Source organism: Prunus persica, chromosome G1 (assembly GCF_000346465.2).
Source record: "Prunus persica cultivar Lovell chromosome G1, Prunus_persica_NCBIv2, whole genome shotgun sequence".
Taxonomy (NCBI): Eukaryota; Viridiplantae; Streptophyta; class Magnoliopsida; order Rosales; family Rosaceae; genus Prunus; species Prunus persica.
The window spans coordinates 17,085,265-17,098,332 of NC_034009.1; the positions used below are offsets into that span (position 1 = coordinate 17,085,265).

A 13,068-nucleotide genomic window follows, 5' to 3' on the forward strand; every position below is an offset into this window, starting at 1 on the left:
GGTTCAAAATTTAACCCCAACAGGTCCAAGTTTCGAAAGAAAAATTCAACTTCAATGGCTATACTATAAAAACATAATTCGATTAATGAGGAGATCTCGTAAGTACATACTACATATGATAAATTTAACTACAAAAAAAAGGTATGATAGATAAAAGAATAGTGGTAATGTCACAAACCTTCAACTCTTGGTTGGTGTTTTCCAAGCATGCCTCAGCCATAATGCAAAACAGATGTTTATCTCAGCTACAATAACCAATTTGCCGTTGAGAAAGAAAGAAAAGTTTTTGTGCAAGTTTGAAAAAGTTCTACCAGTTAAGAGCGGCAACTATCCTTTTATAAGAAAAAAAAGCTTGTTATGTTTAGGGAAGTAAAAGAATGTTACTCTCTGAATTAAGACTTTCCATATTAATCAACAAAAAGCTTACCAATTTCTTAGTCAAAACAACAAAAAAATTCAACAAAACAGGAAAGTAATTGAAAATAGTTATTCATTGGGAAAAATATGTCTTTCTCTAATTTTTTTCCTTCTTAGAAAGCACAATGTCGTATAGAAGTTTGGTTTTAAAGGCCCAATGACTTATGCAAAATAACTTCTCCACCCTGCATGCATGGTTATCTACATTGGCGAGTTTTATTATTCAAAATAAAAACACATATATATTTCTTTCATTATTTATTCAAGGAATCTCGTTTTGCATATGGGGTGGCATTCGAGTTAGATTCATGTAGGAGACAATCTTGAGGCAACCCACTATAATATTCCTCACTCTCCTTCCCTATCGAATGAGAAGGTAAAAAAAGAAAAAGGAATCTCAGTTTTAGGTGCTGCTCGTGTCAACTCCTCTTACTCCAGCCTTCTTCCTTTAAAAAAAAAAGAAAAAAAATTATTTAAAGAACAGAGATAAAACTTTATTGAGAGAAAAGAAAAAGAAAAAGCAACACGTTTTAAACAAAAAAAGAAGATATATGACCAACGTCAAGAGGACGAAAGCAATAGTGTTAACAGGAACAGCTCGTTTTAACCAAATAGCTTCAGAACCCCACCAAAAAAAAAAAAAAAAAAAAAAGAAAAAGAAAAAGAAAAAAGTTTCCTAACTAAATAGCTTTAAACTGTTAGATTGGAAACATGAACCATAGAATCAGGCCCACTGTTGTAACTTGTACGAGCCCTAATCCCAATTGACACAACTATGCCATTAGGCCCAAAAGACTAAAATACCCATATGCCCAACTTTAATTCACAAATCAATATAGGGTTTAGGGTTCTTATTTGTGTTTGTCTTTTCTTTCTTTGTTTCCCATATGCCTAACCCTAAACACTAGCCACAGACACCAATTTACCTTTTTTTAATTGATATGTAAAGTCGTTTTTTGGGGGAATATGTTTTTGAAATATAAAAATAAGAAGTAATGGAAAGTTTTATAAAAAATTACCCACTACTTTAATTTAACCTTTAGTATTTTATTTCATATTAATTAAGTTATCTTGTTTTAGAAGTCTAATTAATAGAGGATATTTCTTAGTATTTTGAAAGTTTCCGTAAATTCTTTGGGGAAAAAAAGGTTTCCCTAAAGTATGCCTCTACCTTTATATATCTATATATATATATATAATAGTCAGCCTTGTTTTTCTTTGTTTCCATCTCTCTCTTTGTTTTTGTGCGTTTAGGGTTTAGAATTTCAAAGACTTCGTCATCCATGGGTGGATCAGTGAGAGTTGTGCAATTCAAAGAGCTTGATAGCGTGGTCCGTCCCTTGAGGTGTGAGGCTTCGAAGCACATGGACGAGGTATTTGCCCACCTTTCATCTCTAACCGGGGTTTGTCTGGTGTTTCTGTGTGTGTGTGTGTTGGTGTTTTGTTTTTAATCTTCAATTGCTGATTAATATTGCAGGTTGAAGCTGAAGAACAGCCTAAGCCTTATTCGGTTTCTGATGTGCCGTACTTCTCTGCCTTCGTGAAGGTATGCTTTTTGGGTATAGTATATACATGTTTGAAATTGAGTTTTTGGGGTTCACTGTAATATGGGGTTAATTATTTTCGGTTTATAATTTGTAATTGCAATAATTACAGAGAAAATTTAGGCAAACCAACTTCATAAGCATCTTCATCCAACAAGCACGCTGGTATGGCGTCCAGTGCATATCCATATATACATACCAGAAAAGAAACCAAAAAAACTCAGCCAATGCATTACATATTGTGCTCCATATATACATTCCTCTCTGTCTCTGAGTTCTTATTTTCCAAACTTTACACGTAGCAATTTAGTAACTTATTCCTCTTTCCCCTTTAGTTCAGGTTCTCAAAAACCAAACAGCACAATGATATTTTTACACATACATTTTGATGAACCATTGACAGATATTTAAAGTTCAAAAACAAAGAAAGAGAAAACAAATGAACACATTTATTTTGTCACAGTGAACCCCAAAAACTCAAAGAAAGAAAAAGACTTTAATCATTATACATATTGTTGTCTATTGCTTCACCAATTCTTAATCTCTAACAACAGAGTTCTCTATATTGATTCACCATATTATTATTCACCTTTGCATCAGGCAAAAAAGAAGAACATATTAAAGAACAGACATGTGGAAAAATCAAGCAACAAAGAGAAAAAAAATTGAATTTTTTTGGACATAATACAAAGTGATTATTAACTTATACCTTGTTTTTATTATTAACTTATCAAACCATCCATTAGTTAGTGAATGGGTTATAATAGTGATTATTGCTCAATATTGTGGTAATGAAACTTTAGCAATTCAAACAATCATCCACCCCCAAAAGTGATTACTAGATCCGATAGAATTTTAGATGGTGTTTTTTTTTTGTTACTGCAACTTGAGGTGTTTATGAATCATGTTCTGTATCTTGTTCTTCTCTTGGTCAATTTTTGTTTGTGTTTTCTTTTGTCAGGATGGAAAGGTCGTTGATACATCAGAAGGTGTAGATCCACCTAGTTTTGCCACTAAAGTTGCTAGGGTTGTTGGGTCAGTTAAGGCTGGAGAACCTGCTGCTCCTGCCAACCTTGACACAGTCCAAGAGTTAGCAATATTATGATATTGCAGCTTTTGTTAGAAATCTTGGTAGATCATTTATCTTTTACAACTTTCTACACTCTTTTGGTTGGAGATTATAAGTTGCACCTCCCCTTGTCGGAAATCCTGTGAAGAGGCTGGATTATGCACCTATGCTGGTCCCAAGGTTCTGCATCTGAGGTGTGTTGCAAGAGGTTTCAAAACGAGGAAGATGATTTGGGTTTTTTGTTTTCAATTTTTTGCAGTGCAAACGACGTCGTCTTTGTTATCCTCTAGCTCAAAAGGCGTTTAATGAAATGGGGAGTATTGATTGAAGCAATTCTGACTTTCGACAAATTACCACTTTAACCATCTTATTATCCTCCAGCTCAAAAAACCTTTTAATTATCCCATAATCAATTAACCATGTGAGCAGATTAGGATTCCCACCCACAACCTAAATCTCTCGAAGATTTCTTCAGTAAAAATTTAAGTGATGATGGGTTAGTCTTGAAGATATATTTTATGGGGTAATATTTCTTGTGGCTTTTACAGGTTATTATTTCTCACTTTTATTTCTCATTATTATTGCTCACTTTTATATTTTGGGATTGCTTATTCTGCTTAGATGAATAAGTACGTATATTTAATTACATTATACTGATTATTATGCATCAAAATTAATTAGTAAATTTATAAATTTTTCTTGTCAAAACAATTGATGTCTCAAAAAGCATACTCCTCACTGTTTAAAATTTTAGCTAGCGCCCACTATGTATTCGACTAAATGTCTCAAAGAGATTTCCATGTTTTGTTTGTCCGACTGTTATTTTTTTCATCAATTATGAATGACATTAGTATTGTGTAAATTTTATAGATAATAGTTGTCTAAATTTTGTTTTCAAATTTTTAGTCTTTTAAATATTGCCCCTTCTCTGAAAATTTTCTGGGTTCGCCATTGGCAACCTGTACATTTAGTTGCGCTTCCATAGAACACAAAACACTATACATCAAAAATAAAGTGTATTAGAAATCAGATATGAAGCCATTGAACTGTATAAACTCATCATAAATTTCTTTCTGGGCAAATTCTGATAGGAATAATAGACATCTCACTGATCAAGAGCTATACACCTTTGGTATAGAGGAACCATGAGCTTCATATAACAAAATTTGTAAATCTTTTCTTCTTTTTCAGTAACACACTACTACAAAAATTGAAATAGATGACGGGAATCCACCGTCGTGAAATTTTAGTACTTTCTTGAAGCACTGTCGTGTTCATTGATTTTGTAGGACACAATTGGATGTCAAAAGTTTTCGATTTGCCTAATTTTTTGCAAGGATGATATATGAATGTAGACTTAAAAAATAAATAGTTTGCATCATTGAAAAAAATTTGTAAGGTACCTTAAAGGGCATCCCTCAAATAAAATTATTTAAGAAATCACTCAATAGAAGGGAGTATATATAGATAGATAGAATATTATATGGAATATATTAGGTAAAAATTTGTGGAAGCGGAAACATAATACCTCTATGTGACCCATTCATAGAAACAAGAAGAAATTTGGGGTTTTTTTTAATGCAAAATTAATAATAATAATAATAATAATAATTTGGGGTTTTTAAAAACCTCTATATTTTTGGTCAAGATCCAACTTTACATATCCAAAAGGCAGGCAGGAGCTCCAAGCGGAGGATTTTGGGAAACATCACGACAAGGATGAGAGAGAAGCCAAAAGTTGCATTCTCGAATTCCCACGTGCTTCCTGCTTCCTCTTCAATCTTGCCTTTCCCTTCTTGAAATTTGTTTATTTTTAGTAAGTACTGATTAAGTAGATTATTTACAAGCTACAAAAGAACAAGGGCTAAACAAGAGACAAAACAAACCACATAAAACACATTTAAATTGCTTTATATAATATTAGAGAAATAAAAAACACAAACATTTATTAATACGTGCATCATAAAAGTACTTTATTATTATTATTTTAATGATAATTTATTATTGAATCAAGGCTGAAAAGGAAAAAAATAATATTGATTAATATGGTCGGTTGAAAAAGAGTTGCGGTTCACACCTATATAATAAGTAAGTAAGTAACCCTAAAGCCAAACCACAAATCGTTTTTTTCTCTCACAACCGTAAAGCCAAACCCAAAGCTCTACGCTACACAGCCATGGACCACGTCACATCTTCAGAGTGCCTGAAACTGGATTCTCAGTTGGAGGTGCTCGATAAGGATGGCGGCCGAAAGGACCTTTTCTCGCCAGTTATGGTCCCCTCTAACTGCAATACGCCAATAATCGGTATGCTTTTTCTTTTTCTTTTAATTCAAGGATGACCAAGACTATCTGCAATTGAATTACTTGGGATTTAAATTTTAAGCCTCAGCTTTTGTGTATGAAAAATTACCCTTTTTTTACCTTATATCCTAGTGTTCCTGGTATGCTTTATTTTTGTTTTTAGAGTTGGTAAGGAAGATTATCTGGAATTGCTTGGGCTTTGTGTGGTTTGGAAAAAAGAAATTGTTTTTATTTTACTTTTGTTGGTATAATTAGAGGATATATATTATCCAACAAATTTGAATCAACTTCCGACCAATTTATTTTGGTGTGTGCATGATAGATACCCAATATCTAATAATATAGTTATTTATTGATCATAGATGTCATTCCTTCCAACTTCTTTGGCATCATCACCCATTCTTTTTAATTTTATTTTTAATTATTATTTTTTATTTAACAATGTAATTGTATGCAAACAGATAGCAAAGTTGAAGAACCAAAGACTACAATATTGGATGAAGACCTTGAGATTTATTTTTCTCTGCACTGGGGCCCTCCTAGTCCTACTCGTATTGGTATGTATATATTTTGTAAATACAAAAGTACAAGTTAGAGATGAATTTCTCAAACATATTACTAGAGTGTCATGGGGAATCAAGGCCATTTATACAATAGACTAGAACTCGTTGGCCTATCAATTTTAGAAACAAAAAGAAGGAAAAGAAAAAAGATTGGATGGCCTCCTCTTTCCTAGTCCTGTTGGCATGCTTTTTTATTTAGAGACAAGAAAGAAAAAAACTGCATTGCAGCTTCTCTATTTTATGACAAAATGTTTATGTATTTTTTGTTATTCTATTTCATGTTGAAAATAGCTTTGACATCATCACCTATTCTTTTTCTATTTTTTAGTTTTTTTATTTAACAATGTAATTGCATGCAAACAGGTAGCAAAGATGAAGAACCAAAGATTGAAGAACTAATGGATGAAGAACTAGAGACTGAAGAACCAATGTCCGAAATTGGTATGCTTTTGACTTTAAAATAAAATAAAATACAAGAGATAGTCTAAACTATAAGGGAGAGGTGAGTTTCTAACACACAGTACCATGATCCCATGGGGGTTCGAATCTACAAGTCAATGTAGCTTCTTGTAGTTTACACTAGGTTAGACCCCATAGACTGTTTGATTTTAGAGAGAAAAAGAAGAAGAAGAAAAAAAAATAGATAGCCACCCTCCTCCTTGCTAATTCTATTAGTATGCTTTTGATTTTAGAGAGAAAAAAGAAAAAAAGTATCTGCAACTTCTATGTTTACATATTTTCATCTGCAGCTTCTCTTATGTATTTGTTATTATTCTATGTCATGTGCTCACAATATTGATTTTTGGGTTTTATCATCTTTATTCATTGTCTTTTAAAAAAAATAATAACAAAAGATTATTTTTGTTACTTTTGTTGTATTTAACAATAAATCTACAAATTGTGCACAGGTGAATGTAAGTATTGTTTAAAAGTGGATAAACACTATATGCCACTATGCCCTTATAGGTATCATCTCCCAAAGAATGCAACTCTCGGCAGCGGTGTTGAGGTAATTTGTAAGATTTGCGGATGCCTCTTTAGAGGCTCCTGTTGTGCCAGTTGTGGCCTAAGCGAAGGACAAGCACTTCTCAAGGATTGTTCAATTTGTGGAAAGCAAGGTGAACACTGGCCTTCTACTTGCCCGAGCCGCGAGGGGAGACATATTCCTTCTGCTTTTACTTGCGACGATTATACTGGTTATTTTTCTATCAACATTTGTCCTTAAAAATAGTAGAGAATGAAGAGTTAATGGTACCTGGGAGTTAAAGTAAAAGGTTGAATTATATTAAATGTTAATTACAATTTAACAAATAATTAGAATTTTTATTTTTATTTTTAAATATTATTAAATAACTGTAATATTCGTAGACAAATGCAGAGTAACACACTTCAGGAAAACAAATCTCATGCAATATCTAATTCGACTTCTTCTACATGTGGCCCAATATCTCTATGGTTAGAGAGATGAGATTGCATATACAATAAAAGAAAAAGAAAAAGAAGTGTTCAACAAATGAATTGCAATTTGCAGCACATTGCCTATTATATTCTTATGGTTGAAGATGCGAGAATTCATCCATTTAGAAAATGTCTCGAGTAAAAACTCATAAAAAAGTTTAAAACACTCAATAGGCATCAAAGTAACTTAATAATCAAAACTAAATTTAATAGGGTCAACTGTCATTTTTTGAGTTTTTTTTTTTTTGGGTTTGTTTATAGAAGAAATTAAATGGTGTAGGGTTTAGTAAAAATCATACACATAGAAAAGGGAAGGCGGAGCGTGTCCATCATGGCAGTGTCATGCATATGATATGAGGGCCAAGCGATGCTTCGACAACCTCTGGAAGTACAGTATAATTTCCAGCAATGTAATCGATGCGAAAGCATGTTTACGGTCATTCTAATCGTACGGCTTTACAATTGCTCCTCCTCAATACAATCGAACCATCAATACTTGGATAACCCTTTAGGGGAAGGGACAGATCACTGAAGCTAGCCATCACAGGCCAAAGGGAAGGTAAACAGCACCCATCATCGAACTTGAATTTGCTGCTTGCCTTTCGGATCTGCTTGACGTGATTGAAACCCATTGATGAGACAGGCCATGGCCTCTGCATAACGTATTGATAAATATTCCCCATGAAAGACGGGAAGTAGAACCGGTCAAAACTAGCCAATGATTAGTCCAGATTCACAAAATCTGCACCGAGTCCAGAACAGGACGATCACGAAAAGCATTTGGTGTTATAGTTTAGATAGAAAAGACAGCACATCAAAAACCAGGCAGCGTTACGCATCTGGATGAAAGGGTGACAAAAAATATACCAGCAGATGGATACCTAACTACTGTTTTTCTTAGAGAAAAAAATAACATAGCCTCCAAATCTGACAAGGGGTCGTATGTTTGTTCCTCTCTTGTGTTGAAATCGGTAATGCCTGTGATCCTCTGAACTCCAAGTTGAGTAGCAATGAGGTTCTGCATTAGCAAAGAGCCAAGGAATTACTCACACAGATGAAAATACCATTGGCAAATTCTTTTAAACTAATAATCTCAATGTTATCTTTGTCGCAAAAAAAATAATCTCAAAGTTATATTATTGAAAGATGAATGGTTAAATCTGATGTGAAGGAACATCTAATTAAGTAGTAGATGAGCAAATAATCTTCCAACTAGTGGCTATGTCGCACCGATACGGATACAGGTATTCGATACGATACGATATAAGACGATATAACGATACGGTAATTAAAATAATATAAATATATAAACATATATATATGTAAAATTATATATATATTAGCATATTGGGCCTATTTTTCTGGTTCGTTATGTACTTTCCAACTTGATGGCAGATGGTATCTCCACAACATGTAACTCAATATCCTTCGGTGTTGTGGTATGCAAAAGAGTATGCCAAGAAGATAGTTATGAATTCCTCCGTCAGCTTTGATGAGAAATGGTGGCTTAAATGTCTCGCTGCCATCAAAAGTTCAAAGAAGTGATAACACCAGTTCTAGACTTTTGAAAACCCCAAAGAAACAAAACAGGAAAAAAGAATATGAATAAGGAAGAACCGAAATTCCAAAATAATTAGTATCATAATTCATAACCATGTTTGAGAAATCTTGTCGGAATGGTGTTCGTCCGCTTTCAAAATGTTTGCACTCCAATGCTGAGCGGGCTCAAACTTGGTCCATAAAAAGTTTTGACTTTGTATGATCTTCGGTGCAAGATTTCTAAGAATGTGACCGTTTTGATTGATTTAATTATTTTGGCTGTTTTATTCTATTTATTGTGAAGTTATAAATATTTAATATTCAGGTTTCATTTTTATATTGAATGCCTTAATTTTCTGGTTAGGGAAGGTTACATGTTCTTGGATGCTTATAAAAGGCCACTTCTCCTTCATATTTGAAACAACCACAATACACTATCAGAATATCACATACCACAAGCACCACCACAAACTAATTCTCTCCTTTTCTACTTTTATATATATACTCTACTTTATATTATTATTTTGGCAATGGCTCTGTGACTTGGATATATCCGTCTATGAACGGGCTCATAGAGGATCTTGAGTTTGTGTACAAGAGGTCGTATCTTGGAGTCTTGTAGACCGTCAGTACCTGCACGTAGAGATGCTACAAAAGCTTTAAGACAGCGTCTTTGACGTGCTTCACCGTACCAAACTCACCTTCTTACTTATTATTTATTTTGATTTTACTTAACTATTATTTGATTTTCTTCAATTTCATTATACCTTACAAGCTTTCCAATTTTTTTATAAGTTATTTATAATGTAAATATTTTTGTATTTGACTTTATGAAAAAGAAAAACTATATTTTTTTTATAACAATCTAAAGCTTTTGAGCAATTAAAGATTTAAATCTTTTCCAAAACTCGCAGACCAACTCGGCAAATAGTTTAATATTATTGTTTTAACAGTTTTGTTAAGTTGGACTTTAAAGTTTGGATTTTGAAAATGTGCAGTGAAAGTATATTACCAACAATAATACGGTAAGGAAAAACAATAAACAGACACAATACAACCTCTGATTTGTAAAGAACAAAAAGACTATGTACATGAGATCATGAAATAGATTTTCATTTTTCATTTTCATTTCAGGTTATTGATTGATTTATTTAAAATTTAACAAAACTAAACAAGTGGAAAATAATAAGTTTCTGTATTGTCTGATTTCATAAAATTCAAACTAAGTTAATTTCTTGGAATCACATATATTTATAGCAATGCTCACACTTGCATAAGATAAAGTATTAGCTGGTAGCACTTAACTCGCGGTATACGATATTGGACCTCTGATATATCGATTCCATTATAACTCCCACTTGAAAATCACACAAATCTAAGATAAACCTTGGACAAACTCGTTAGTGCAATATATATATATATATATTTATTTATATATTTATTTATTTATATCAAATACTCGAAAGACACCACAGAGAATGTAATTTGATCCATTTTCCAAAACCAAAGATAATTAATATCTAAAATCAAGAATAATATGATTAGAACATTAATATATTAACGCTATTGAAATAAAGTTAGCAATTAAAATATCCCAAACAACAAAACGAACTGTACAATATATATACCACAAAGATGCAACCAAAAAAAAAAAATTCCTCAAAATTATACAAACCAATAATTATGTTTAACCAACAAACTAATAATAATAATAAAATATTTGGATAGAACTCTGAAACCCATGGATAAACAGTTCTTTGACAAAAGGCTGGGAACTTGTTTGTTTGTTTAAATAGAAAATTCAAATAATCACGCTAGCAATTTCAAATCGACACGCCTTTTACCAAATGCCTTTAATAAATAAAATTAAATAGATTTTAACAGGAACAAACATATTGCCGTCAAGATCGTTGAAGTGTTTTAAAACTGAAATGTTTAAGTGTTTCAAAATCGTTGGTCTAATTTGTTTTACTTGAAATTTCAAAGCCAGTATATATATATATTTTTGAGAACAAGTATATATATAGATTTTGTTTGTACAAGAATCAGCGACCAGTAATAACTGGACACGTGGACAAAACATAGCTTCGGCAAGGAAGCACTCGGCACCCAGGCCTGCCGACCGCTTTCTTAAAACGCAAATCACTTATTGGACACGTGGGGCACCCACATTAACTGTCAACAGTCCCCACATCGAAAATCCTACACAATATGCATGCCTCCCATGGTTTATAAAAAGGGGCATAAGTCCCAAAAGGAAGGTAATCTGAACTCTCGACATACTGCCCTTAGATCTGTTTAATTCTCTTACCCAATCAGCACTTACTTAAGCATCGAAGAGCCTTCGGCCGGTACCACATCGGTGCCCTAGGTCTTACCGAGCAGATTCTTATTTTACAGGATCACGCTCCCACCGAGGCCCAGAGCATTTCAAAGGCCCAAAGATCACTAAGTTGAGTACAAAAGTACCGAACCACTTTTTCGCATCAACAGTTTGGCGCCGTCTGTGGAAAACGATCCGAATCGACCCTCTATCCCTAAATACATGGGGACCACTTCAGTACCAACATTCTTGCTAGAAGAAGGATTACAGTTTGGAAGGCAAAGCGGAGCTAGCCCCAAGCTACCCCCTTGTACTCCATTCGGTAATTTTCCTGTGATACAAACCACTACCGAAGAGCTTATGGCCCAAATCACTTCTCTTCGATAGGATAAGGCAAAGTTGTAGGAACATAACAACCTTCTCTCGTCCAAAGTGGACGAAACTCAGCAACTGCTCAATCAGCAACAAACACAAAATATCCAAACCACTCAATCCTCCCAGAGCCTACAGACTCCGAGTCGCTAGAAGAAAAATAAGAAGGGGGTAAAAGCAACGTCTGTGCCTTCTAAGCAGCTAGTAGTTCCAGCTCCTAAAGATAAGCCCCACCTACCAAAGAAGGTTTACTTCGATTGTCGCCATCGGATTAATGATAGGGAAGTCGAAAGGCGGAGATCTCCGATCAGGATTAATGCGCACCTCAGAGATTCCCGAATGAGGGTTCTAGGAAATAAATCCCTCATCCGGAAAGTGCAGGGTTTGAATCCACGACAAAATCCGACCACGAGTATGTCATTCAAAGACTCGAGAGTCAACCTACCGTTCCGCAACGCCGACACGGTATTCCGAGTTCAACCTAAGGAGGTCGCAGAGGCATTTGGAGGATTTCGAATCCGAAGAAGTCCCTAGTCAGGACCCAGTCATCCGACTCCTTTTCCAGAAAGTTTAGAAGATGGAGGATGATCGAACTCGCTCTCAGGAGCCCGACTAAGGGAAGCTTCGACTGGGACCATTCACCGAACGTATAAGGCATTCCAGGCAGGACAGGGATGTGCAACCATTGCGCATACAATTTTACACTGGGGTAGAAGACCTCTTGACGCATCTCCATTCTTTCCAATCTGCCGTGGGATATAAAGGACTCAGCGACAAAGGGCAATGCCTGCTATTCCTATCTGCACTTACCGGAGCGGCCTTAAATTGGTTATATCGGTTGGAACCGGGAACGGTAGACTCCTTTGAAAAGCTAAAGCAGATTTTTCTCAATCACTTCATGATCCAGACGGACTGTCTGTATTCTGCCGATGATCTGTACACTATTCGGCAAAGGGCAGACGAGCCCTTAAGAGAGTACGATGCGGGCTTCAGTCACGAGTATTCAAGGTATCCTGAAACTGACGACAGGGCAGCCTACGGTGCCTTCAAGAGTGCCCTTCGATCCTCACACTTTCTGTACCTAGTGCACAATAACAACTGGAGCACTTATGACGAATTGATGAAGCAAATGGCGATCCACGCAAAGGCCGAATACTTTAACTCAAAATTCGGGCCTTTGGCTTGGCAGGAGAAGCTGACGCTGAAGAATTATTCGGAGTTGGGATCACCGTATGCCCCAGATAAAAGGGTTCATGAGTATTCGGCAGGCCAAAAATGAAAAGACAATCTCGATGGTCGGTAAGGGCACTTGAAGAAAGGAAAGGGGAAATATGGTAGCAACGACCACCGGACGCCTTTACCAAATCATGAACGCGGTCAGGAATTCTTCACCTTGCTGAACATCACTTACGAGGCCGTTCTCATGAATGAGCACAGGATAATACCGAAATCGGTCAATTAAAAACTCAATCGGCAGGAC

The 13,068-nt window shown here is 34.9% G+C and overlaps 1 protein-coding gene across 2 annotated transcripts; it reads left to right on the forward strand.

Annotated features, from left to right (window-relative positions):
• LOC109946611 (monothiol glutaredoxin-S17-like) lies at positions 1,504–3,785 on the forward strand. 2 transcript variants are annotated; one of them, XM_020554969.1, is made up of 4 exons: positions 1,504–1,790; positions 1,895–1,963; positions 2,923–3,092; positions 3,290–3,785. In XM_020554969.1, exons 1-3 carry the CDS (start codon positions 1,701–1,703, stop codon positions 3,064–3,066), a joined length of 303 nt encoding a protein of 100 aa, XP_020410558.1. In that variant the 5' UTR covers positions 1,504–1,700; the 3' UTR covers positions 3,067–3,092; positions 3,290–3,785. The 2 variants fall into 2 exon arrangements, with proteins under 2 accessions (XP_020410558.1, XP_020410557.1); XM_020554968.1 differs by having other exon boundaries at positions 1,505–1,790; positions 2,923–3,785.